Source organism: Haemaphysalis longicornis, unplaced genomic scaffold (genome assembly GCF_048455015.1).
Source record: "Haemaphysalis longicornis isolate Haplotype H1 unplaced genomic scaffold, Haemaphysalis longicornis Haplotype H1 scaffold_4, whole genome shotgun sequence".
Taxonomy (NCBI): Eukaryota; Metazoa; Arthropoda; class Arachnida; order Ixodida; family Ixodidae; genus Haemaphysalis; species Haemaphysalis longicornis.
The window spans coordinates 86,396,417-86,424,397 of NW_027526361.1; the positions used below are offsets into that span (position 1 = coordinate 86,396,417).

Genomic DNA, 27,981 nt, shown 5'->3' on the forward strand with positions numbered 1-27,981 from the left:
TGCTCCCTCCTAAAATTTTTCTTCCTCCATGTATATCACGCGTTCGCCGTTCGACGCCGTTGCAGCACCCTGGCTCACCGAGGGAGACGGGCGCGGTGGTGGCGCGGCACCTCCTCTCTCATCTGTCTTCTCGGTCTTTTAGAATTCGTTGCCTGGGTTGTGTAGCTTTGTGTTCGAACAAACATCCGAACCAATAAAATCAGGCATTAGCATACAGGCGCCGCTACCCACAGGTATGAGACCCGGCAATGATGCAGGCCTGGCTCAGATCCGAGGCCAGCCCGGGCCCGATCGAACAATCCCTTACCTGGACCTACCCGGCCCGCGGTCCGGGCATCCCTGGGCCTGTGCAGTGCTCTAGGTGAAGCTGTATCGACCCACAAATTTATTCTATCAAGAGCGCCCCCTTTGGGAGTTATACATATCAAACCCATGCAACGTAGCAGCTCAGATGTCCTTTGGAAAAGAAAGCCAGCTGTAGTTCTCGAGTGCACCGAAGTCGTGTTTCTGATCCAGATGTAGCCAACAAGTGGAAATTAAAGATTTTGGGGTCTTTTACATAGGGGAGGACAAGAGTTAGCAACAACGATAGCCCTACTTCTGGGAGAAAGCTACCAAGAACCACTCAAATTTTTCCGGCAGGAAATTCCGCTAGCTGCCCCCTAGAAACATCCGCATCGTTGCTGTAAACAGTTGCTCCTTCCCATCCCCATTTCAGAAGGGATCCTCCGGTATTTCATTTATGAAAAGTAAGATGGGGGGCACAGAGGTTGTTGGCTATTTCATTGTGCAAAGAGTCGTAATTTTCAAATAAAGACATTCAGGGAGTGAAGAAACACACAGCCGTACGTACACAAACATCAACTGTGCACTGCAGATTGTTTTGGCCATTCTAGCAGATATATCAAAGAAATGAACCACACTATACCAATAAATAGGGTAACAGGGCCATCCCCTTAGATAATGGCATTTTCAGGTATCAGCACGTTTCAAACAAGAAATAATAACACTTCCCTCCTTTCCCTTTTTTGTTGTGGTTTGTGCTACCTTACTCAATACATTTGCCAAATGGTGGAAACAAAGTTGGATGACTAACCGACGTAAGTTTGTCTTGTGTTTCCTTACTCTCCGATTGTTCATAGGTGCTAGAACAGACAAGACAAGAACTGAATGTGAACTCTTTTTAACTGACAGAAGAACCATCACAGTGGCAAATTACATGAGACACACACAGCTAGTGCATTTGCACGCATATCAATGGTGACGCCTAATTCTTTCCAATAAAAGTGCCCCTTTTTGGTTGCGTCAGTCTGCAAAGCTGCAGCGCGTGTTCAAATGGGCCATATACAGTGGGTTCCCGAGAAAATGCACAGTTCCCGCCCACAGTTGCACTTCCCACACAAGCGTGGAGCAATCGTCACCCAGCTGGTGAGGCCACATTGCGACGTCAAAATTTTCGCTTGCAGCATGGTCTTGTAGGGTAAATGGGTCCCCCTCTCTGACTCCACCTCTTTCATGCTGCACAAACCTCCTCTGTCACAATGTTGTGTTTGCGTGCACACTCACACAGCTGACCCCTTCCCCTGTTGCCGCACCAAGCATCCTCAGACAGCGTGCCAAGGCTGTGGATCATAGGAGTCAGCGGGGGGAATACCCGGCTGTGTGGCTGCGCACATGGCGGACCAGGCCGCTATTGGAGGCAAAAGTCGTGGGGCACAGGTGGCACTTGTAGGGCCTCTCACCCGTGTGGATGCGCACGTGCTTAACCAGGCTGGTCCTCTGCACGAAGGCCTTGCCGCAGTGGCTGCACTGGTGGGGGCGCTCACCCGTGTGGATGCGCAGGTGGTTGACCAGGTTGCCCTTCTCCGTGAAGGCTTTGCCGCAGTGGCTGCACTGGTGGGGGCGCTTGCCCGTGTGGATGCGCAGGTGGCTGACCAGGGTGCTCCTCTCTGTGAAGGCTCTGCCGCAGTGGTTGCACTGGTGGGGACACTCGCCCGTGTGCGTGCGTATGTGTTTCTTGAGGGTACTCGAGTAGGGTGTCATGTAGCTGCAGTGTTGGCAGTAGAGCAGTTGACGACCCGGTGGGGCGTCGTGCTGCCTGCTGTGGCCATTAGGGGAACAGCCTGCAAGAGGGAGGAGGGGGAATGAGCTGATAGCCCTGCCACCGAAAAACACAGTGACTATGCACCAGCAGCGAGGTTTTAAAGGGGCCATGAAGGCAAAATGCAAGTTCATGTTATTCGAAAGATCTGGTGGTTTATTGTATCCCCAGTAGCAAACGATGCTTTATTACTGAGAAATTGAACATTTTAAGCTAAAACTTTGGGTCTCCCACTAGCTCGTGCATTTTGTAACACCAGTGATGACATTCGAAGGAAAGGTGTCTAAAACAAAAACTATTAATATTGACTAGAGCTGCTGCAAATAACAAATCATTCCTTGCCTCCTTTACCCTCTGCCTTCACAGATGACGTGAATACCTCTGAAGGGCTACTGTGTGCACTTTGTTTCTGACCAGCGTTGTACCAAGCTTTTGTTACTGTTCTTAGTTAACAATCGTGAAAAATTGGGTATGCTTGACAAACCGAGTGAGGCCAGTTGGCCAGCATCGTGTAAGACGAGCCCCACGTGCCTGATGGGCGTTCAGCATCCACAGACATACTGCACGCCATAAAAACTGGCGCTTTTATGCTGACATGTTTGTTTGTAACGCACATTGTTTACCCTTCCATTCTTACCACTATAGAAAAAATGTGCACTAAGCTTAAGAGTAAGAAGCTCATTCTGCAAGCTTATAATCCCTGTAATTTGTGTTGCATTTTGTCAGCTTCAGCCAGTTCTGGCATACTGCCCATAATACATCATAAGTACAGAGCAGAAAATAGCTAGGATGTTGCATGCCTATTCTGTTTTCATCATTATACAGCTTACTTGAGTGAAGTTTGCGTTAAACGTGCTGTCAGTGTAATTTTAAAACGGCAACCTTTCGAATGAACCAAACTGGGAAGTCTTTCTTGGACTACTTAAATGCAAAAATTTTGGTCTGCCTGCCTGTCTCTTGACTTCTGGCCAAGAGTTGAACCAATTGCAAAACAGAACATGTCAGGAGAACCATTCCAAACAACTAAATCTGCTGGACTAATTCATACATGTCCCCATTATTTATCGCAAAGGCTACCTCAGGCACAATTGACGGAAAATGCAAATACGTAATTAGTAGCTGCTGTGTTCTTTCAGTCAAGAATACAACTTTTATTATTTTTTACGATATCAGGGGGAAAAACAGCCAATTAAAAATAATGCAGAAAGACTCCAGTGCAGGCAAGGTAAAAGCAAGCACAAAAAAACAGAGCTCACACTGTCCTAGGCAGAGCAAGAGACAGAAGATAGAGAACGGAGTTTGCACTGTGCCAACCGATGGGCACGAGCAGTTTGAACACGGGAAAATTGAACTGCACTGAACAAACCTCCATTCAACTAATTGCACGAGGAGTGAGAGGGGAGGGAATTGCATGACGCAAGTGAAGGGTGTAGTGGCAGACAACGATAGTCATTTGATAACATTTGCAGTGAACCATGCAGATACACTGCCAACATTTTCGCCACTGTTATGGAACCAACCAGAATAAGCAGAATAAATCATCCTCGAGTCATTTTTCACAAACAAACCAGATTAGGGTTCCATTCATGGCAGTCACGCAAGGAATCAGCAAACACGAAGCTGTTGCCAGCCGAATGAACTTAGAGACATTGAAGCAAATTAGTTCATGTTCTATTTGTGGGTGCATTATGAACTGTCCTCCACCTGATTAATTGATTATTAGCAGGTTTAATAGTCTCGATTTATTTTTAGCAGGTGGCCGAACAGAAATTTTCACGGAATAAGCACGGCCAGCTTATAAAATAACCTAATGATGCCACAGTGGTGTGGAATCTCTCTCCATGCTATGGTAGCCTTCAGAGCTATAGCTTTTGCCTTGTTTGTTTGTTAGTGGGGATTGTTTAATGCAACAGCGGTAGCAAACTCGGTTGCTCAAAAACCTGGTGTCGCTGGGCTGAAGAGATAGCACACAACATGGTTGATGGATGATTCACACACGCACAACTGAAAGGCCGGCATCTCGGAGAATGCAAAATAATTAAGGTGAAAGAATGCTCAAATTCCCGACATGTTTTCCAGAAAAGCTCCCGTAAACAAAGTAAAGCAATCGAATCGAAAATAAAATTGAGGAAATACGGATTGGGTGGGAATCAAACCCAAGAAGTCTGAAATGTGAGACGTGCAGCATCCCCAACACCAGGGTGGCTGAGTGGCTCCAGCTAACTCAAGATGCCACCAACTGAATGTGATGTGGCCTTCAACTTGGAAACACATGTTAGAGACATGTGCCTAGGCCTGCTGTCATAGCTGGGGCGTACTAATTAGAAAACTAGCAATGAAGCGAGTAACACTGTGCTTTGCTGCTAAATGTCTGCTTTGGGTGTTCAACAGCGCCATCATGCAGCGTCGACTGAAACCTGCATTCATACGGTACCCTCCCAACTGATGGTGCGTGAGGAGTGCAAACATGGGAAAGGAGAAAGGCACGAGGGGAAAATGATAAGGAAGGACATGCTCATCAATGGCACATATTTCATTTGCATTCAATGCATCATAAGGTGTCCTCGCACTTTCGCGTTTGTTCACTGAATGTTAAACATGGTGGCAGTCTGTTCAATTGAGCCCTGAGGTCTGCACCCTGTGCCATCATAGCTGACATCAATAATATAGCAGGCAGGATGATACGAGGAAAGCGGCACTTTTGACTGCACTTTGTCTATTAAGAAATGCGCGTAAATCCATGAAAGCTTAAAACCTAGCTTACCCATGCATTCAAACTAGACAATCTTCACAACTGACAAAAGTGGCCCTTTAGGCTATTAGACACTAGCTAGACTAGCAGCCAGATTTTAAATAGCTATGCAGTGACAAGTACGGGTTAAATTCCTGCAAGCCTGACGCTAAACTATCAAATCAAGTAAAAACTCATCATTGACACACGGCACTCTTCATACACCAACTAGGTACACCATTAAGCAAGTCCACTGAGCACGTCAGACATCTGCAAGACGACAACCACAGCAGCGTCAGACGGCAACTGAAGGGCACTGAACAAGGGCGACCAACAATGGGAAGAGAGCACTTTGTAACAAACAAGCAACAAGCTCAAGCACTGATGAAGTTGGCAGGAATGACACGTGCAGCATTTATCGGTGTCACCAAATGTTGCTAGAATCGTCACTCATAACCAAACAACAAAGTTCCAAACACGGCCTTCTCTCTGGGTTGAGCAGCTGGCATGTTCTTTCTCAGCAGATGGTACAGCTAGACTGAGGCGCTTCGTAGGACTGGAGGAGACCACAGGGAGGTGACGATTTGACTGCTCGGTCACACATAATGGACTCGCAGATCATGGCCGTGTCAGAAGCCTTTTTAGCACGGTCTTTTAGTCCCAGCAGATCAAGCGGGTCAGGGGTTCACTGGCGGGACTGATGCCTGCAAATACGGAGCACAACATACCAAGCCGCTTCAGTTTTGCGAAGTCACAAAGCTTATTCTACAACCCAACGTGCGGGCCAGGGGCACCCTCACAACGGCTCGACAATTCACACCTCCAACAAGCAGTTTGATGCGAAATTGTTCTGTTTTATTTAGTCTCTGGGTGCTTGACTGTCAAATGAATCGCAACACCTAAGGAGACAGCACACTGTTCCGGGCGCCCAGCAGCTTTTTTCTGCTGCTCGCTCGACATGCCTAACCTGCATAACCTTTCACTTATACGCAAAAATTCATGTCTGTGTCTCTTTCATAAGATATATCATACTCATAGAGCCCTTTCCGATTAACTGTTTTCATGCCCAACCTACATGTCACGCAGTGATCACCAATACAAAGTTGGCATTCCTTTCAGCCACATGAACCAATCTCTCAACTGTTTTGTCCTCAAAGATTCCGGCGACTGGAAGCACCTTCCAGCATTTATCGCATCGATCCCCGACGCCAACACTTTTAAAACAGCCATTTCGAACTCTGAACTGTAATTTATTGTAACATCGCCTTTTACTGTATGTTTTTTATTTGTTAGCCAATCTTCTCGGTAATGCCCGGTGCATTGAGAGTAAATAAAATAAATGAAATGACGTTGGAAAGACCGGCAGTAAAAGGATGCACGAGACAGGTTTCGTTCGTACCAGCAGCTTGCTGAAGACAGTTAAAGGCCAACTGCACTCAAATTTTCGAGAACGTAAAAATAATGCCACCAAATAGTACATATAAAAAGGGTGCAAAATGCAAAATTCTGCGCTTCAAACATCAACGCGCGCGACACAAACGGCTCGCGACATTGGCGTTTTCGGAACCGAAACTGAATAGAAAAGGCGGCCATTACCAGCAACCGGACGTGACGTACGTGGCGGAACGGAAGCGGCTGCGCCAGGACCAGCGGCCGCTGAGAGCCGCCTTCAAATGCGCTTGGTTAGCGTCTACGCTTTGTAGCGCCGCGTTTCGCTCTGGTATTTCCGCAGAAGAACTTCCACTAACGTATGCCCATGATAATGGAGTTAGGCGCTATTCCGGTATCCTGTTGCTATCAGGCAAGATGAAGTAGACCGCCCGACAGTAATTTTTTTACATCATATTAACTGCCGGAGTAGCAGTTTTTGGCATTGCAAGTAAAAGAGCCGACCCTGATTTACAAAACTACTTGCCCGTACGATTTCGAAAACCAGCTTCCGTTATAGCCGACGCCTCGGCTATCCCGTCGCTCTCTTTGAAGGGTACAAACCGCACGCGGGCGGCGATCAATCACTATTTCTACTATATATACATTACGTACAAACAGTTTCATGAATATCGGCCCAGTATTTTTCGCCTTGCTGCACAACGAGAATCGAATTATAAAAGTGGTCTGAAACTATAAGCTACTTCCATAGCCAAATGATGCACTAAAACACGAAGACATTTCCTATCTACCACTGTTTTCTACTTTAACCACACAGACAGGTGCTGTTGAAAACATTTTACTTTCAAATAAACTAAATCTAATGCTTCACTTAAGAATTGAAAAAAAATCTAGTCTATTATTTAGGACAGAAGCAGTTTCGTTAGTTTCCGCACTTCGCAAAGACGACGGCCGATATTTGTGCGGATGTATTTGTTACTACCAGAAAGGCTGATTTTAATTGGTTCACTTAGCGAGTAAGGCAAAAGTCACACAATTGTTTATAGCCGCGTGCACAACTCTATTTAGGTCGTCAAACTTTTGGAAAGGTCTAAAGGATGAAGGGTGGCGTTGGGCCAGCCCAAATTGGCCAATATCGGACGCGGAAGTGCAAGTGGTCAAGAACTTATAAAATATCTTGTTTTTCTGTGGTATAAATGCAATAATGACAAAATGTAAGGCAAGTGCTCGTTTCGAGCTTTTATTTTTTTTGAGTAAAAATAATGTTTTCAAGTCAAAAGAGTTTTGCTAACACCAAGACGTTCACAAGCGCGTGAAAGTTTGAAGGCTTCTAATCTTTCTTTTTTTTTGCATTGGAAAAAATGGCGGATATTACTGCCTATGCGTTTAGTTTAAACACGTGATGGCGACGGCGGTACAGCGCGTTGGTATAGCAGAGAAACCCCGGGTGAACGCATCCCTGCTCCCGACGGAGCGCCCTGCGAGTCGCCGGAGAAGTGTGATCTTCGCGGGACAGGTTCCCCAACCTCCGTCACAGGCCGCTCGGAACTTGTTTCGGCGACTCTCCGCCAGGTGCAAATGTCGTCTGCTTGGAGGTACTTTGAACGGAGGGGAGGTACCTAGCGCTCTCTGTGGTTACGAAGCTAGGGATTTCGCCATGGTGATTTTAAGAGCCTAGACTACTTATTTCGACAAAGAAAAAATTTGAGTGCAGTTGGCCGTTAAGTTTGCGCTATCGTGTTGAGAAGTGCGCATTTCGCAACCAAGGCGCTTATGTGAACCGCGTTAGAACTTACCTTTTAGAAAGCACTAGCAACAAAGGCAGCGAAACTGAGTCACGGTGATTTGAACTATTAATAGCAGGTGTCGTCCCGGTTGTCTCAGAGTAGCCACCAACTAGCAAAATGGACATGTAATGTGCGCTCATGAATTTACCGACGTGTTCAGCTAATATTTGCAAACTGCACTAAGGGTGTTCTGGCGCTCAACGGACAGGACATACATGGTCCAGTGCAAAAACAACTGAACTGGTACGCCTCCAAAACTCGGTTGTATCTCAGTCCACTGTGCTCATTGTCTTGTCGTTCACCCAAGTCACTGAAGCCTGGTATAAAACAACCATGACGGCAGGCGGCCTGGATTGACAGCCCGTAATCCTAACAAACTCCATGCCTCGCTAGTGCTACTCTGCACAAGCTAGCGGCTTTTCGTTTCCTTGGCCATCTGGCCGGCAAACATCACAACGAAGAGTCCTTCAATGTTTTTATAAGACTGCCGCACGCGAAAAGAATTCGGAATCCACTCTCAAATTATCAAAACAAGCGTCTGGTTTCGCGCGGCCATCATTGATGCTATCTTGATACCACTTAGCAAGCGACTCCAAAACGGCTGTGCGTAACTTTACCAAGAATGAAATTCCCGAAGCGGTATCTCAAATTCTATTAAAAAATCAGTTCGAACCCCACCAGATCCAGATTATCTGGATTCATGTGCACTCGTCCCATCTGGGGAACAAAGTGGCCTACAGTTTTGCCCGCGAAGTCGTCGACCGGGCAGTGGACTTATCGTGCCTGCGAAAGTCTAAGGAGTGTATGGTTACTTTTCAAGAGATTACACCTCACCACAGAAATGAAAAACTAGTTTACCCTGCCCCTCATTATTCCCAACGAAAATCCAGCAAGCAACATGGAGGCAACTCCAATCTCATACCTTCCTAAACCTTTATAAATTGGCCCTAATATATCCAGATCTACACCGTGAGGCTGGGTCTTTACCGAGGTCTGTGTGAGGACGAAGAAGCCGACCTATCCCATATCTTATATGAATGCCCCGAGCTCCAGCCTAAAGCCGAACGGCATCTCTCAAACCAAATAGGAGACTGCGGTGATCAGTGTAGAAGAGGAGGAAAACGACTAAGCAGGCCTGAGCACGCGCCACGATCATCATCAGTGTTGGGGTTGGATCACATCCAATAAAGAAGCACGTGTCGCTCTGTCTAGGGTACAGTGCCATGACTCGCGGTAGCTTCCGCGACATCTTTGGTGCCGACCAACCTGGATTATATCCCTTCGGAGCATCACCGTGTCTCGTGGCGTTGTCAGGAGCAGCGTCACGGTTGCCCTCGGTTAAAAATTTACGCCATCTTCCCGCGAGGGGAACCATGGGGTAGATGCGATGCATCGGGGGTGAACATGCTGTGTAAATAGGATACACAACAACAGCAATCCACACGCTGACATCGCTAACATAACGGAAATGCAACGGCAACCCCCAATGCGTCGCATCTACCCCATGGTTCCCCTCGCGGGAAGATGGTGTAAATTTTTAACCGAGCGCAAGCTGCGCGCCAACGCACAACTGGCACGGCGACGGGAGCGAGTGCAGCCGAACGCAAGCTGTGCACTGACGCACAGATGGCGCTGTGGTGAGACCGGCGGAGCACGCAGCTGCCGCGGTGAGGAGAATGCGGGAGGGATACGGACTATCTTACATGAATACTCTGAGCTCCAACCTAAAGCCGAATGTCATCTCTCTAGCCACATAGAATGGGAGACTGCGGTGACCAGTGTAGAAAAGGAGGAAGAGGACGAAGCAGGCGTGAGCACGCGCCACGATCATCATCGGTGCAGGGGCTCGATCACATCGAATAAACAAGCACGGGTCGCTCTGTCTAGGGCTCGGGGCCTTGACTCACGGTAGCTTCCGCGACATCTTTGGAGCCAACCAACCCTGGATATCGCCCTTTGGAGCATCACCCGCATAGCTTTGTCAGTCGACCGCCGTCAGGAGTCTCGTAGCGTCGTCAGGAGCGGCGTCACGCGAGCGCTCACCCAGCTAAATGACCTGCTGCAGCAGCCCTCTCCCGACGCGGCAACCCTGAGCTCCCACTTTGACTGCATCGTACAGCGAGAGCCTGAGGTCACCGCCCTAACGAGAAAATCGCCGATGCCACGGATGACGATGGACTGGAGCAGGAGCTCGAAGAAGCGGCAGAGTACTCCCGCAAGATATCTTATGTCGTCTCTCAAGCACGCTTCCTCCTACGAAATGCCCAGCAAGTGCCCAGCGCGACCTCTGTCGCCAGCGGAAAGATAGTTGCTCCAGTTACCGATCCTGTGGGTGCGTCAGGCGGGCACACGCATGTGTCACGTCATCAGACTGTTACGCTTCCCAAGCTCCAGAACCTCTGTCGCCAGCGGAAAGATAGTTGCTCCAGTTACCGATCCTGTAGGAGCGTCAGGCGGGCAAACGCATGTGTCACGTCATCAGACTGTTACGCTTCCCAAGCTCCAGATCCCAGCGTTCTCAGGCAATCTGCACAACTGGCAAGCGTTTTGGAATCATTTTAACATGACGATCCATGAAAATACCGAGGTGCCGAAGATAGAGGAGTGTACCGTATTTATTCGAATATAGGTCGACCTTTTTTTTCCGAAAATGTGCTTAAAAATTGAGGGTCGACCTATAATCGTGACCGAAGAACCTCGACCTATAGTCGAGATCAAAAATGGCGAGCGATCCGTTTCTCCGTCGCGCCCGGCGCTCCTCAATTTGTGGCGGCAGCGCGGAGCATCTAGAACAAAGACAGGCAAGAAAATAAAGGAAAAAATAACAAAACAATCAGCGTAAGAAAACCACCCACAGTCACTGCCGGCTATCGCGCATTACCTGCGGCCGCCGGCCGAACTGCACGAGCGAGCTTACGTACTGGCTAGAGAGCCAGATTGGCTTGGCTTGGTGACTTCGGAGCCGCGGTAGCGGCTAGCGTGAGGTGGGGGTAAAGGGGTAAAGGTGACTTTCGCCACCTAGCGTAGCCACCTCGTGAACGGAACGGCGTTGCCTGCTTCGCTCGCTGCCTCTACTATCTCCCGTTCTCCGTTTCATGCGCTTTCTTTGTGTTTGCTTCGTTGTGATTTCCGCACACAACGTTTTTCTCGTGCGCACTTCGCGATGTCACGTCGGACTTCAAGCGCCGGGTGAACCTGTTTGCTGAGAACTTGAACAACTGCGCCGCTCAGCGAGAGTTAGTCGTTAATGAAAAGCTGATCAGGGGATGGCGGAAACAGCGGGACGAACTTTTTGCTTGTAGGGGACTGCGTCGTGCGTTTCGTGGTGGGAGGCACGATGCTCTGGAGAAAAAACTCCGGCTGCACGTGGTAGAGGAGCGTGCGAAAGGACACCGAGTGTCCTGCGAAGATATTCAGACCAAAGCTCAACAGTTAGCGCTGCGATGCGGGATTGGCCGTTCAGCCTTCAAAGCCAGTCGGGGGCGGGGGTGGGTAATGAACTGCGGCGCATGCGGCGCAAGTTCCGACGACGCAAGTTCCGAAGTTTATTCATTCAGTCAGGCCTGCCCACAATCAGACTTCCCACACTAGACCGGAGCACTTGTCACCGTGCTGGTGAGGCCACAATGTGAGGCCAAAACATTCGGCCGTAGTCAGGTCCCATAGAATAAAATGGGCTCTTCCTCCATGAGCTCTCCCCCTTGGTGTCCTGCACAATCCCTCTGGCTACCGACCGCACAAAGGCACCTGCCTCCCCTCCGATCTCGTTGGAGGGAGTGTGCGCACCCACCCACCTGGTCCCTGCTCCCTGGGCACTACTGGTGGTGGCGGTGCTCCTTCTGCTCGTGGGTTTTCCTCTGGATGCGACGTGTGAAGGCCTCGGGGCAGAAGAGGCAAGGGAAGGGCCTCTCCCCCGTATGCGTGTGCACGTGGCTGATCAGGTGGCTCTTCTGGGCAAAGGCGTTGGGGCACAGGTGGCATCGGTAGGGGCGCTCGCCTGTATGTATGCGCTGGTGCCTCTTCAGGTGGCTTGGGCGCAGTGTCGAGAAGCTGCACTGGTGGCAGCGCAGCAGCCGGCAATCCGCCGGGGAGTCGTGCTGCACTTTGTGGCCATTTGGTGAGGGGGAAGAGCCTGCAACCGAGAAAGAGGGGGAAAATTTCAGTGCCCTTCCACTCTGTGTGAAGAAGAATCACCAGCAAAGCTGTGCTGCGTTATGTTAGAATAGTCTCACAGAATTTTCTTTCTGCATAGTTGTGGTAAAATTACACTTCCGGCCGTTTTTTTTTCATAACACCACTCCCTCTGTGGACAGCAATGTATTTACAACACAGCAATTCTGTAGAACTTGACTGCAAACTAATTATGACGAGTATATGAAAGCATCTGAGTCGTCCTTGCGGGTAATTCTCACTAATTTGCTGCGGGATACTTTCGATAACACGAGTTAGCCATTTTCTGTTATCGTCCTTTCCAGAGATGGGAATGCTTCACCGTGCAGCACGCAATGTGAAAAAGCCAGACCAAGCTTACACCAATTTCTTTGAAGATGGCTTCACGTCTCAATGCAAAACCACTGCAGCTAAGACATTTCTCCAGGTGCAACACAAGCAGTCATATCAAGACATGCAGGACCCAGGGCATTGTTTTTATTTTGTTATGATTTTTTTTTGTACTGGGAACCGGTTTTTGCGTGGCGAAGAAACTTGCTCCAGAGAGAGCACGACATGATACCAGCACAGGCTGTTATCAAGGCCGGCCCTAGAACAGCTCCACAGTTAAAACAGAGCCCTTCCACAGATGAACACACTGACTGAATCAGCACTAAGATTTTATAGATGACAGTCTACCTTAAGCTACTTAAAGGAGCCATGAAGAGAAAATGCAAGTTGGTTTTATTCGAAAGATTTCGTGTTTTGTAGTGCCCCCAGCGCTTGTCCGGATACAAACGGTGCTTTATTCACGGAGAAATTAAACAATTTAGGTTAAAATTTTGATTTTCCCACTCAATCATGCGTTTTCGTGGTCCCAAGTGACATCACTGAAACCGCTGAAACCGACCGCTCTGCAGCCTAGAGTACCTTCATTCACGCATCCGCCGTACAGGGTAGAGACACGTATACGCTGGCGCCGCCATTTTTTGTTGCTCGCTCGCCACCGAAGCAAGTCATTGTCAAAACCGCGCTAAAATTATCGCCGCAACGCGGTTTACTGAAGAAGTTTGAATCATATTGTCTGTTTCGCGTTGCTAGGTCTCGTGGGAAACGAAAAGAATAACGCGCTGAGCCCGTTGGCCCAATTGCGGCGGCACGGGACCGTTCAAAGGTTGTCTCCACCCTGTACAGCGGTGTTGGTTTGTTCTCGCGTTTCTTTACGTTCCGTAACCTAGATGGCGCCACCATACCGTGTGGCAAGCGTTTGGTTGGTGTTTGCCCGCATTTAAACCTGGCTTGTTTTTGTTCTGGGAGAAAATATTCGTTCCCTGAAACAGTGCTCGCTCGACAAATGGGGTCACGTAAGACACCGTTGCTTGCGTCAATCGGCCAGTGTCGTCTGAGACAACCCCAAGCCCCGTAGTGCTGTGCAGCGAAACCAAGAATGCTGTGCGCAGTACGAACAGCAGAACGCATCAGTACTTCTATGTTTACATGTGCTTTCGTAACTTCCACTGTTTGTCCCATCATTCTTATTGCTTTGTAAAGAGTGTGCCCTAAATTTAAGCGCAAATCGCTCGTTCGTCTAGTTTGTAAGTTCTACCTAATTTGCGTCTGCTTCTGCCAGCCTCCGCCAATCGCAGAGCTTAGCCCATGTGACGACATAGGTTCTGTTGCGGGAAATGAGCTGGTGGGTCGCATGACCATTCCCGTTTTTCCTAATTATGTAGCTTATTTGAGCGAAGTTTACGTTAAAAGTGGTGTCAGTATGATTCTAACGAGACAATCTTTTGAATGAACCTAACTTGTGTTTTCTCTTCATGGCTCCTTTAAGCATGACAATTTTGATCTGTGTGTCTGTTCCTCTACCTGGCCTTCTGGCCAAAAGTTGAGACCAGTCATCAAAAAGGATTAAGTATCTGCAGAACCGCTTCAAACAAATAAATCTGATGTCCTCATTATTCATTGCAAAGAAAACATTCGAGACAAAATGTAAGTAATTTACCCGTAGGTCCCGTGTTCTTATAGTTAAGAATTCACCCTGGGTTGTTTTATGATCAATGAAAAAAGGGTGGCATTAAAAATGGAGCAGAAAGACCCCAGCATGTGTAAGGTAAACGAAAGCACGAATGTGCTCAAGCAGTTGTTCGTAGAGAAAGAAAAAAACCATAAAGAAAAAGGGATGTGCAGTGTCCCAACAGGTCGCTGTGAGCAGTTGAAAGGAGGGAAAATAAGGTCACACTGGACAAACCTCTGTTCAGCTAATCGCAAGAAGAGCGAGACAGGAAGGAAATAGTGCGAGGGGTTGGAGTGGAGAGCAGAGGAGTTACATGGCACAGGAGGCACACAACTGTCTTTTGACATTATTTGTAGTGAACAGAGCAGATACATGGCCAATTTCATTCAGACTGTCTTGGAGCCTTCCCGGAAAAATTGTGTCCATGATTCACCCCTAACAAATGAACCAAAGTTCCATTCACAACGGTCATGCCAAGAATAAGCCAACACAAAGCTGTTGTCCACCCAATGAACCTAAGGGGACAATGAAGCAAGTGAGTCTAGGTCCTATTTGTGGCCTTGTTACTAAGTGTCGATTGATTGATTGATTGTAGGGTTTAACACGCTGACACAATGCAGGCGATGAGGCGCGTCGTATTGGAGGGCTCTGGATTAATTTTGACCACCTGCGGATGTCTAAAGTGCGCCGAAATTTCGTACACACAGGCGTTCTTGCTTTTTGCCTCCATCACAAAAGCAGTGGCCGCAGCCGGGAATCGAAGCCGCGTCCTCGTCCTCAGCAGCACACCGCCATAACCACTGAGCCACCGCAGCAAGTTTTCGTTCTCTTCCACCTGATTAATTGATTACTTAGAGACCTCTAGAGTCAATTTTTTTGTAGCAGGTGACAGATCAGAAAACCCCATACACCAACTATGGCAACCCTATCAACCGCTGCAATAAAGCCATACTAGTTCGCAGTCTGTTTCAAGGCTATGTATGCTTTCCAAACTTCGCATTTTTTGTTAGTGTGAACTGTAATACAAAAGCATTAGTCGACTCAGTAGGTGAAAAACCTGGTGTGACCAAGGGGAAAAGAAATAGCACACAACGTGGCTGATGGATGGTTCACACACACAAAAGAAAGGCCAGCATCTCAAAGAATACAAAACAAGCGGAAATTAACAGCATGTTTCTCAGAAAAGCTCCCAAACCGAGTAAGGCCACTGAGTCGAAAAGAAAATCGATCAAATATGAATCTGGGTGGGAACCAAATCCAGGGCCTCTGAAATGAGAGACAAACAGGCGTTCCCTACACCAAAGTGGCTCAATGGCTCCAGCTAACTGAAGGCATACACACTGAATGCGCTGTGGCATCTGACTTGGAAGCGAACGTTGGATACATGTACCGAGGCCTACATTTGTAGTTTGGGCATGCCGATTGTGCAACTAGCAAACAAGCAAATAACAACACGAATTTCTCCAAAATGCCCGCTTTGCTTGGTGTTCAACAGCAGTGCCACCATTAGGCACCTACTGAAACCCGCAATCAAATAGAGCTGCCTCAGCAGATGGCGTGAAAGCAGAGCGAAAACAGGAAAAGAGAAAGGTGCGAGGGGAAGTGATAATGAGAGGGCATTTTCAGTAATGGAACATTACTGCATTCTCATTAAACTATATCATCAGGTGCCTCCGTCGTTTTTTGTTAGTTCACTGCATGTTCAACATGCTAGCAATCTTAGATTTAGCCCTGACAGATTGCCAGTATGTCATCATAGCCAACGTAAACAAACTATTGCGCAGAATGGTACGAGAAAAACCGCACTTTCAACTCTGCTTTTCTCGTCAAACATGCGTGTAAATCAACCATAATCACTTAAAACCTAGCTTATATATTCCAGACAGACAATGTTGACAATGTAGTTATGTTATCCGTTTACGCTATAAGATGTTAGGCAAATTAGCAGCCGGCCTATGCACAGCTCCATGCAATGTCAGATTGGGGAAATGGCTGCAACGATAAAAAATTAAGAATCGCAACGAGAAAAAAAAACGTTTTCATTTACACACGGCATTTTTCATAGTCCACCCAAGTGCTTCATTTAAACATGTGCACATAGATCGCGCAGCACACCAGACTTTAGCAAGACAACCACAGCAGCATCAGATGGCAATTGAAGGGCACTCAACAAGGATGACCGACCAACAACGGCAAATAACACAGCAGTGCGTAACAAATACACCACAAGCTCAAGCACTGGTGGAAGAGGTAGCAAGGAGGCAGCACAGACACTGCTGGGAGCGAAAACAACGAAATTGGTACGCGTATCATTGTCTTTTGTTTGTCTCGCCGTTAACAGCAATCACTGCGGCAGGCGGCCGGGATTGACACCCCATAGACACCACAAACTGGGCGACAACGCGGCTTCTCATTTTCTTGGGCATCTGGCCAGCGATCGTCACTCCGGAGAGTCCTTCAGTGTTCTTGAAACACTTTGGCGCACGCAAGGAAAAATCGGAAATTCACTTGTCAAACTTTCAAAACTACCCTCCCGTCGGGCGCCTCCACTATTGATGCCGTCTTGATGCGACTTTGCCAGGCCTGGATAAAAAGAGCAAAACAAAAAGGACACTTTTTGACGCAGACAGATACTTTGCTGTAAACAACATGCATACTTTTTAAAACGCGTTTTACATATGTGGAATATTCTTGTGGTGCCAGTCACTCACTGGGTTATATTGTCTTGTTTTGTTCATTTGTTTATGCGAAATCGAATCCAAGGCGGCGGCCGATCGGCTCTGAGGCCGACAAAGAAAAAAAGCGAAAGTACAGTGGCTAGAATAGGAAAGTGTGATTAGCGGCATGCAGCGCCTATGAGGTGCTTTGAAGCCGTCGATAGGGATCCGCAAGGGGACATGCGCAAATGTTTACACATAGCCTGGTGAGGCGCGCGCGGATTGTCTGCTATCGTCTGCTATGCGGTCGCCGCGTTGACCAGTGAGAGGTAGCGGTTGTTTCTTTGGTGTAGCAAGTTTAAATGTGCTGTAATGCCACGAAAGCAGAGCCACTGTTTTGTGCCGGGCTGCACTACGGGGTACAAGTCCTGTAAAAAGAAACTGTCGTTGTTTGGCGTTCCGAAGGACCTGACCGTACTGGCGCAGTGGCGACGAGCAATACCACGCGCTGACAAGCAGCTCCAGGAAACGTCCGCGGTGTGCGAGCTTCACTTTGCCGAACGCTACATCTCCCGGCACTCTGAACACACAGTGAAAAGAGTAGCTGTATTAATCGACAGAGTCAGGCCTGTGTTGCTCCTGGGGGCTGTGCCCACGCAGTTCCCCAATCTTCCAAGGTACCTGTCATAACAACTTCCCCCGAGCAGGAAGCGTCCAGCAAGAAGCGCACCCGCGGCCCCACCCAGCAATATGAGCACCAACGATGGCGACCCACCTGAGAGTGTGGAGTCTGAAGAACTCTCGTGTTCATTTACGATCAAGAACTTGGCCCTACCTTCGGCTGCATGGGGAAAGCACACGCTGAGTGCTTCCCCCCCTAACTGTGGCTTACAGTGTGTGTCGCACTATGGAAAGTAAGCACGTCCTGCTCGCGGACAAGTTGGTTCTGCTTTCTTCGGGGGTGGGTTGCGTCACACGTGAAGTATTCGTCAAAGGGGTGCGGCAACACGATGTCGCATGTGACGACCCTGCGTTGCTACTCGGAAGAGTTGATGCCATGAGCATCTGTTCGGGTGCTGGCACTGTGCATGAGTTTTCTTTTGTAATTGGCAGTAACAAGGTTCTGCTCCCCGAAACGTCCATATCGAGCAAGAAATGCCAGGGCGTCTCCACCGAAGGCAAGCCATGTGTTGCGTGCAGGCATTTGCGGAAAGCTCTTCTCAACCAAAGATCAAGAAAACGCCGCAGCCTGAACGAAGCAGCGCGCATTTCAAAGTGGAGAGGAGCGCTAGCACAAACCACTCGTCGGTTGAAGGCTAAGCTCTCACTGTACACGCGGACCATTGAGAAACTTAAGCAACAGAGCGGAGAACTTAAAGAGAGCGCCCTTGCAAACCGTTTGGAATCCCTGCCACCGAAGCAAAGACTTGCTGTAATGCAATGCTTTCAAGAAGCTCGCCGCAAATAACTCAAAAGAATGCGGTACAATCAGAATTGGCTGTTGGAATGCTTGATAATGCGAATGAAAAGCCCAAGACTGTACGAGCATGTCCAACGGGAAGGCATACTGATGCTTCCAAGCCGAAGCTGTTTGAAGGTGTACATGCACCGGTACAAAAGTGGGTTTGGATTCAACTCTGCTATCCTCGCAGGCATTGCAAGGAAAACAAAATCCATGGATCAATTCAAACGTCACGGCGGTTTGATTGTGGACGAAATGAAGCTGTCCGAGTGCTTAAACGTTGGTGCAGGAGGAAAAGTGAGCGGGCTGGTTGATTTGGGAAAATTCACACCGGAAAGCGACAAGCATGTTCCCTGCGACCATGGTCTCGTGATCATGTTTCAGCCTGTTGCTGGTTCTTGGCATCAGATACTTGGAGTTTTCGCTTCTAGAGGAAATGTGAAGGCTGCGTTTCTGTCGAAGATATTGCTAGGAGCTGTGTTGGCGGCTGAGAAAGCTGGCCTGAAGGTGGACTACATCACGGCCGATGGGGCTTCATGGAATCGCTCAATGTGGCACTTTTTCGGGATATCCGCCTCCCCAGCTTCCATAAAGCCATGCGTACTCCACCCCGTCGAGAAGGGACGAAGCCTCTTCTTCATCTCTGATTTCTCGCACTTGGTGAAGTGTATTCGAAATGGCCTCCTCAGCGGAACATATGGTACGCCTGAAGGCGTTGTTGATTTCGAGCACATCAGAACGGTGCATGACGAGGATAACAGTGCACTCACGCTGAAAGTGATGCCAAAAATTACTGCTAATCACGTGAATCCCAACAGCTTCGAAAGGATGAAGGTAAATCTGGCTTTTCACCTCTTCAGTCCGCAGGTGCTTCGTGGCCTGTTCTTCTACAAGAAGAAAATGAAGAATGGCGGTGACCCTGCACCAACTGAAGCCTTTGTCCTACTCATGTGGAAGCTAATACAAGCCATGACAGCCCGCGTGCCATTGGAAGGGCTTAAACCTGGTTCCACACAAGAGAGTCACATTAAGGATGTGTTGGAGTATCTCAACCAGTGGGAGGCTCATGCGGCAACTTCACGAGGGCGATTTCTTTCAGCAAGCACTGACGAAGGTTTAAGGGTCACCCTTCAAGCTACACTTGACCTATTGAAGTATCGTCACGACAAGTGCAGATTTACGTACCTCCTCACATGCCGACTCAGCCAGGACTGCCTGGAGAAACTGTTTGGCATCATCAGGCAATTTTCTGGGTGCAACGACCATCCCACTGCTGCCCAGTTTTTGCTGACGGTGAACTGCCTCAGCTTTTATGACTTGGTCAAAGCTCCTCCCAGTGGAAACTGTGAAGGGGGAGAACTGACATTTCTGCTGAGTAGTGAGGATGCAGCCCGTGAACTAGACACCCTTCTGGACAACGGAAAGATTGACGAAGCATCGGACGTACTGAAGAAGTCCGCAACGCTTCCTGACCATGACTACCCGGAAAAGATGAGCGACTCCCGACTCGTCTATTACATGGCTGGCTACGTCACACGCAAAACGGTTTTGAAGAATGCCTGCAAAGACTGCTTTGATGAGTTCCTTGTTTCTGCTGATCAGGCCGACGAGCAGTTGGCAACGTTCACCAAGTTTTGCGACAATGGGGGTCTTCTTTACCCCTCCGAGAAGCTCTTCTCGTTTGTGGATGCCCTCGAAGCCACATTTTCTATCTGGTTCAGTTACAACGAGCTGCAGAGTGACAGCTTAGACGCCCTTGTTTCCTGCATTCAGAAACACGCTGTCATCGTAGGATGTCCACGGCATGGCCGTAGCCTCACAAACCAGGTCATCAACTTCTTTCTGGTCACCGGGCTGCACTTCTACACGAAAGCATTGAACAAGGAGAAGGCATCTTCTCGGGAAAGAAAGAAACACCTCAAGCTTAGTCACCTCAAGTAACAGCCGGAAAGAATCAAAGGCTGAAAACGCTTGAATTTGGTGAACAAGAGAGAAAACTGGTGAACAGTCCCAGAAAAAGTGCTTAAATTTGTTTACACACACACAAAAAATCTAGCACCTCAAGGCAAGGTGCACTGAGACAACGTTGATGGCTTAAAAGGGTTTGTAATCTTGAACGCAATCTGATCCATTCATCGAAAGGGATTAGTTTTTGTTCGTTTGTAACAAGCTCGTAGAAAATAAAATATGTTTGTCAGTTTTACCAGTGGAAAATTCTCTCATTTGCGTTTGACATGTGTTAGAGCCGGCCGGCTACATTGGGCTGTCAAAGCGCGCCCAGTCGGTTCTAAACTTCGATTATTGTAGTTCTTAAGAGATTAGGACATTCATTATATAGCGATTTGCACAAGCACAAAGAATAGCTATCAAAAAGCTTTTCTGATTGTCCTACTGCCCGCGAAAACAATTGTGCTCCACACTACTTTCACCGCGCTGGGGCGGTCCGCCGCCGCCGCCGCAGCGAACGTGTAAGCGTGCGACAGCGCCATCTGGCGGTTTTCCTCCAAGGGCGTCACGCGAAATCGGGTGCGGTGACCACACTTTCCTATTCTAGCCACTGCAGGGAAAGTAAGCGGCCTCCATTCGACCTCAGGACTTGCCGGTGGAGACTCTAAAGCGCAGTGGAGCGACTTGCATCACTCTGGGTCTCCAATGGATCTCCAGGCGACCAGCAAGACGCGCTTCAAGCAGCCACTCAGGTTACCCAGCAATACCTGCAAGCCTGAGGACTCAAATGTGCCCTGCCCTTTTAACCCTGTGCAAAAAAACATACAGTCAAACCTCATTACTACAAACCACACACTAACGAATTTCTCAAATTTGCCAATATTTTAAGAGTCCCCCACCAGATTGCCTATACTTTCAATGTAAAAATATTTCAGAACTACGAATTTCAATATAGCGCATATTTCAAAATAACAAACGTAATATATTTTCCCCAGTACAATCGAGGAACCTCAGTATTACGAATTCAGCTAGAAGTAACAGCAACAGAACTCTCGCGTGAAACAGAAACCACCTATTCTCTGTGTATTCCGTGAGTGCAGAAGCTATTTTTATCACCATTTCAAGGGCCGACAGCTAGCGCCACCACAAAGCTGTGGTTTATTGTGCAGTAGCATAGTAAGCCTAGCCGCATTCGTCTCTTTTCTTTTTCGTGGTGTTGGGTGACAGTAACCGGTCGGTCATTTTTCACGCTAATCACGTGTGTGGGTAGGTATTTCTTTGGTGTGATTGATTTTGCTGCGAAGTTTGTGTGAGATCTAAAGATGAATGCAGCTAGCAACAAAGCAAAGAAGAAGTGAGAGCAGCCATAATCTTTAGTGACGATGACGACGCGAAGGAAGACGACTGTGGTTCACCGAACACAGAAGAAAATGAAATCGTCTCGCACACCGATGTTTTAGTGCACATGAACAAATTCCGCACTTTCGTTGCTCAGTGCAATGACTTACTTGATGAGGTGTTGTGCGAGGTGGAGTATGTAGAGGCATACTTAACCAGTCGTGCGTGCTGCACGCATTAGAAAATAACTGATTTCTTCAAATAAAGTAGCTTTAAAGTGAGCACAACATTTTTATTTGAGAGTTTGCCTGTCTGCACATGCATCAGCTGCTAACGTTCATCATTTTCATTACTAAGTTTGAGCACTGGCTTATAACCGCCAGTTTTTCATTACAACGGTATTTCAAAATAACACAATTTTCAGTGGTCCTGCATGATTCATTTATATCGAGATTTGACAATAAGAAACGTCCAGATCCCATACCAGATCCAGAACTTACCATTAATGACCAACCTGTCCTTAATGTCCCACATCTACGCGTCGTAGCCCTCACCATGCTAAAAGGTGGCTCAGGCATCCAGACTATCCTTCCCTTTCAACGGACTCTCACCCAGCTCATGCATGTCATCTGCCAGGTCGCCCATCAGCGATTTAGGTTAGAGAAACTGACACCCTGTGCATCATTCACGCCCTCCTCATTAGCCAAGTTACATACGGGACACCGTATTTGGTCCTGAAACCTGCGAAGAAAGAAAAACTAAACACTGCCATACACCAAGCCTACAAAGGCGCCCTTGGACTACCGTACTTACCCGATTCTAACGCGCACTTTTTTTCCGGAAAAATAGGTAGAAAAATCTCATGCGCGTTAGAATCGGATACGAAACCGAAATTGCCACAACAGCGGAAATTTCGTCCCACCCATCGCCATCTCAAGATGGCCCCAAAGCTTTTAGCAACAATTTTTCGGACGCAGGAAGCATAGGCACCTGGGCTTTTCTATCGGCGTTCACACAAATCGTCAAATCGTTCTATTTGCGCGCTTGATAACAGCAATGGCAGCAGCGGCTCTCTCACGTTCAAAACGAGCGGTCGGCTGAAGCGTGCGCCTCTGGAGAAGCTGGCGGGATGGGCGTGCGAGGCGTGGGCCACAATCCCATCGACCATGGTTGAACGTTCGTTCAGAAGTGTGGCATCGCGAACGCGCTTGACGGCACCGAGTACGAGATGTTGTGGTCAGCGGAGAACGACGAGGAGTGAGATGAGTGAGATTACTTCGGGAAATAAATCGTCCGTTTCTCTCGCATTCGTTTTTCTTGCTCACAAAGTTCCGTGCACGTTACAATCGGAGGTGCAAGTTTTTTCGTTTTTTTTTTGCCAGGAAAATCGGGTGCGCGTTAGAACCGGGAAACTACGGTACCTCCAAAAACAGCAACAAGAAAACTCCTACAGCTCGGTGTCCATATTACATGGGGGAACTGGAAGAAGCTCATCGCATCTCCCAATTCACACCAACCAGCAGAGCTACACTTACCCGGGTCGACTATAGGCCTCCCCCAAAATGCCAACAGAGGCAACACATCTTTCTAGCCAACCAACAATATATCGAAGTAGCACCCATTTTTGGAAATATGCTCCCCATCTATAACAAGGCACGCCAAGAAGCCCGGACAAGAGCCCTCAGAAAACGCTTTCCAAACTCCCCCTGTACTCGGTACACGGATGCCTCTCCGTACCACCAACAAGCCTCTCATGCCGCGAGTGTAACCGACGCCAATGGTACAGAACTGGCGGCTGCTACTGTTCCCACGACATCTGCTGAGGCAGCAGAAGAACTTGCCATCGCTCTGGCCACCAACAATGGAGATGACTACATCGCTGTAATGAGCCTTGCAAGCCACCAACTGCAACTTCCTGCTAGGTCACATAACACCCGCAACCCTCAAAATTCTGCAAAGTGTGCGCCAGCTCCCGAAAATACGCATTACCTGGACCCCCGGACATGAGTCCTTCGAGGGAAACAAGGTGGTACACACCGCTGCCCGCTTTCACACCCACTGGGCCGTTTCTCAAGAAAGCGAAGACACGCAGCCCCTTAGCTCTCCCAAGCCTGCTAGTGTTACTTCATACACAGACATCCTGGCCCATTACTGCCATGAATGACGACAGTTCCCGTCATCACATCCCCATTTATCCAGGGCCAAGGGGACTACCTTTCACCAACTTCGAACAAATTCCTATCCTCATGCCACTCTCCTTCATGCCATGTGCCCCACCCTCGACTGTGCTACCTGTAATTTCTGTCCCCAACCTGGCACCCTGTGCCACATGGTATGGGAGTGTCAGAAAACCCCATCCCTTGCCCCCAATCCTCACCCAACGCACGAGCAGTGGGCGGGCCAACTGGCCAGCACCGACCTCTCAGTCCAGCGTAGCTTGGTGGAGAGGGCCACAGCAGCCAGCACGGACCAGGGCTTCCCGTAATAGAGGAGGCCCCTCACCATCCGGGCGCCCAACCATCAGCTCCTGAAGCTCACCAAAATAAAGTTTATTCACTCACTCACTCCCACTCAAGTTGCCCTCAAAGCACAATAAGGATTAAGGCTTCCACCAGTTCAATTTACCTTTCTTCAAACTAGCATTCCTTAGCCTGATCCCTGTAGACAGCACAAGCAATGCCACACATGTGAACACCTAATTTTGGTGCTTCCACAAGAGCCAAAATGCTCCCAGCTTAAGCATTATCATATCCACTCCATTGTTCACAAAAAAAGAAAGGAGGTAGTACAAGGGTTTACTTTACCTCATCCACCCAGAACTCACTCCAATAAACACCAGCCCCCACCACGCATACCTGCATGCCCAGGTAAACGGCAGAAGCAGCTTATTTGGCTGGAGGTGGCATCTCCAGGGTGTCTTGGGCTTCACAAGGCAGGGCGTTCCTATGTATTGTCATGCCAGGATTCCTTGTCCACAAGACAGCCTGGTGCTGCGTAGCTTGCCGCCACGTTCTCCTGGGTGTGCGTCCGCCCTTTCTGCTGCGCTGGACACCTGTGCAGAAACGCTTGCATCACCTGTGAGCATTCATGTCAAAGCAACTGGTGGTGTATTTTATTTGCCCGTCCAAAACACAGTACTAAGCAGCTTTTGCCCCATGCAGGACTGCTCTCAATATAGATATTTTGTGGGGGAAAAAAATGCAAAGCTGCTCCGGGGCCATTCTAAGCAGTCGAAAATGACAACTTGAAAAGACCATAAGGTCGTTCATGAGTGCTGCATTGCGAGCAGAGCACAGAAGTGACGCTTTAGCCATGCACTTAAACTTTAGCGATGTCTACAACTAAGGTGCCACACTGTGATGCTGTTAGCCTTGTTTGCACTGACATACCGTATTGGGAAAAAGCTAAGCAATCACTGCAAGGTGGATTTCAGACGTGCGGAAGCAGGCCCGAGTTAACCTTGTGGCCAAGTAACGAAGTTTTCAATGACAAACCACTGTGGTAGAACAGAAGACGACCTGCTGGGGATGCTGAGAGTGGCTGCCCATGCGTCACAACGGACACAAATGGCAGTGAGGGTGACCGAGTATCAGACGTAAGCGGTGGATTGACTGTCTGTACCTTTTTTTTTAAATATTTTCCCAACAAACCCTTATTCCTTGCACCTGTCTAGTCGAGATACGACCACGAAAAGAAGTGTCGAGGGTGGGGGGGGAGGGGTAATTTAGGTTTTTCGCACCTCACTTTCGGCACCGCGATTGTGAAAAAATGGGGGTGCTTAGAATCGAGTAAATACAGAAAATACAGTAGTTTCGTCAGCAAGCTCTAAGAGTATTTCTCAGAAATGAGCAATTTATGTTAATGGAGTACTGACATGAAATTTTCGTGCTACGTTTTTTTCGCTGCTATGCGTGCCTATTAGCCCATTAATCACAGAATGGCACATTAGACGGTCGATCGCAGCATAAAAAATCATTTACAGTGTCATTTATTCACGTTACTTTCAGTTTCGACAAAACGAACGCTGAGCAGCCGCAATGATAGGAGGTAGCACCTGACGTCCCCATTCTTGTCGCACCGCTTCTGGTCTGGACGCGCGCGCAAGCGAGCGCACGCGCTCGCCCAGAACGGCCGAGGTCTTTACCATCCCCGCGTGCCCGGGCAGCATGACATCAGTCCCAAAGCCATGACGTGTACAACCAGAGTAGCAGCGCGCGCCAACCGCAGCCAGTGCGTCGGCTACGTCACGGCAGCCCCGACATCGGCAGTTTAGGGCAAATAGCAGATGATGTCATGCTAGCCTGCTGTGGGCTTTCTCGTGCGGGCAGAGATTAAAATGGATTTAAAATGTTACACTGAACGGCTACTGTTGAAACTTGCTTGGAGATATCTCTTGATAAAAAGGAAGCATTTTACATAGTTATCTCAGCTTTGAAATTACATGTCACTACTCTTTTAACTGCCCAACTAGGCACTACGGCTCCAGGAATTGGTTTATTTTACTCTCTTTGGAGTTGACTCCGATGTACAGCAGTTGCCAATTTATACGTCTACACTTACGTTTTACATGCTTATGACCATGCTCAGGTATTATCATTTCTGTTCTTCCTCCACATAAAGCATTATTGAATGAAAGAGACTTCCTAAGACCAAATAAAAAAAGAAATGCATGCAACCAACAAGTGGTTGTTGCTGTGTGCCTGACATGAGCCAAAGAACGTGCAGCACAAGTGAGATAACTGCAAGGTGAGTGTTGCAATCCGGGAAAAGGAGTGCAATGTTGCTCGGTGCATTCCTCCTACCGTTCAAGAGATGAATAGTGAACTGTAGCATGCACGGAGCTGAAGCGTAGTAGCATGCACGAATGAGTAGCGTTCCGTCCTAAATTTCGCAAACATTGGCGCTCTCATGTTTTCCCCGGAACGGAAGGACTGAACTACTTCAGCTCCCCGCAGATCCTCCAAAACGTGCTGGTAGACGGGCGACCAGTGTTACGATTCAGTGCACCGCTACCCTTTTTGTGCAGGCTGCAAGTTGCGGAGTGCTCTGGTGCTGTGTAGGAAAGCCTGCTCGGACAGATGACAGTTTGTTGGTGAACAGCCGGTGTGTAGGAGCTTCGCTGTCGGTGACTCAACCTCGGCAGCTGCCAAACGCGAAGCCAACGGTTCTTCCCGGTGAAGTGGATGCCATAACCGAGATATCTCCCCCCTCTCTCAGACTAAACGAGCGCCGCTACTGCCGGCATCACGAACTCAGGAAAGAGCGTGTGTGTCTGTACTATTTTCGGGCTGCGTGCACAGAAGCACTGAAACAACCGCACAGCCGTTACGGCTATGTGTATAACAACCGCCCTGTCAGTGAATAGTTCGCATTCGTTTTGCAGCAGAGAATCGATGCTGTCGCCCTATCGATTCACGCTGTAACTTTGCCCGCAAGGGTATTGTTCCTGGATCGTTGCCGCTATGCAGTAAACCAGGCAAGTTTGCCTTCGGATTCTTGTCATCAGCAAAACAGCAACTTTTGCTCGCCGCTTTTCTTCACGCCACCATGCAAGATGGAGGTGATGGAGCCCAGTTCGGGGTCGCCTTCCCGAATGCAACACCAGACACGCGTTCCAGACAAGGAAGGCAAACAGTGTTCCGTGTAGGCGAAAAGCAAGGTGCACCAATTTACTGATGCTGGTTAACTTTACAAAATATTTGTGAACAGCTCTAAACCAGATCCATTCCGGGCACAGACACGTGCATTACTGTTTCTTTGTGTCGCCAAGCGGCCCCAAATAGATCTTGCTTGTTACCTTTAGTGAGCGCGCATTAATTACTGCTTATTTGTTTTGCGCTTGTTTGGGACTTACTACTGCGTCTACACTTGAGCGCTGAATGAAGAGATTGGAGCCCGGAGCGCCTTCCTTGGGCTCGCCTTGACAGGTTACTTTGTACGCACGCACGCACAATAAATCGCTTATTTTCACGCCCAGTTCACGCCATGCCGTCTCTGCAGACCACACACCGTTTTGTAGAGCTTCGTTTGCCAGCTTCAGTGTCTCTGTGTGTACCCCGTTCGTCCATCGCGGTACATTCTGCGTTTCGATGCTTTGACACTCCTACGCCTTCTCCGTGCGGGTTTGCGCCATCTGGGCTCGGTGGGTTCGTCGCATAGCTGTCATTCCTTTTCCACCATTCTCTCCCGCAGTCTTTGAGCATCGCCTCTTTGCTGGGTGGTCCTCGGGCACGCCCCTGCTGTCGCTGCCGTCGTGTATCCTGCCGGTGCTTCGCCTTCACTTTCGCAATGACGTTGGGATCCGTTGACTCACGTTCTTGCTTACGGCGTACACGCTGCTGCTCGGCCCACCGTGCTGGTCGCAGAACCTCTGTGAAGCAGGTTCGTCCATGTCAGTGCG

General features: G+C 48.6%; 1 protein-coding gene across 1 annotated transcript; it reads right to left on the bottom strand.

Annotated features, from left to right (window-relative positions):
• Positions 1–5: 5 nt before the first annotated feature.
• On the bottom strand, positions 6–27,972 carry LOC144179817 (uncharacterized). The gene is made up of 4 exons (XM_077708249.1): positions 27,933–27,972; positions 23,959–24,078; positions 11,825–12,140; positions 6–2,284 (listed from the first exon to the last, which is right to left on the bottom strand). The coding sequence occupies exons 1-4, from the start codon at positions 27,970–27,972 to the stop codon at positions 1,639–1,641; spliced, it is 1,122 nt and encodes a 373-aa protein (XP_077564375.1). The 3' UTR covers positions 6–1,638.
• Between the last annotated feature and the right edge of the window lie 9 nt (positions 27,973–27,981).

Coding starts and splice junctions, on each gene's coding strand:
- LOC144179817 (XM_077708249.1), bottom strand. CDS start 27,972: ATGGACGAACCTGCTTCACAGAGGTTCTGCGACCAGCACG. Junction 24,079..27,932: donor GAGGTTCTGCGACCAGCACG/GTGGGCCGAGCA, acceptor CCGGATGGTGAG/GGGCCTCCTCTATTACGGGA. Junction 2,285..11,824: donor GAGCACCGCCACCACCAGTA/GTGCCCAGGGAG, acceptor TCAGTAATAAAG/CATCGTTTGCTACTGGGGAT.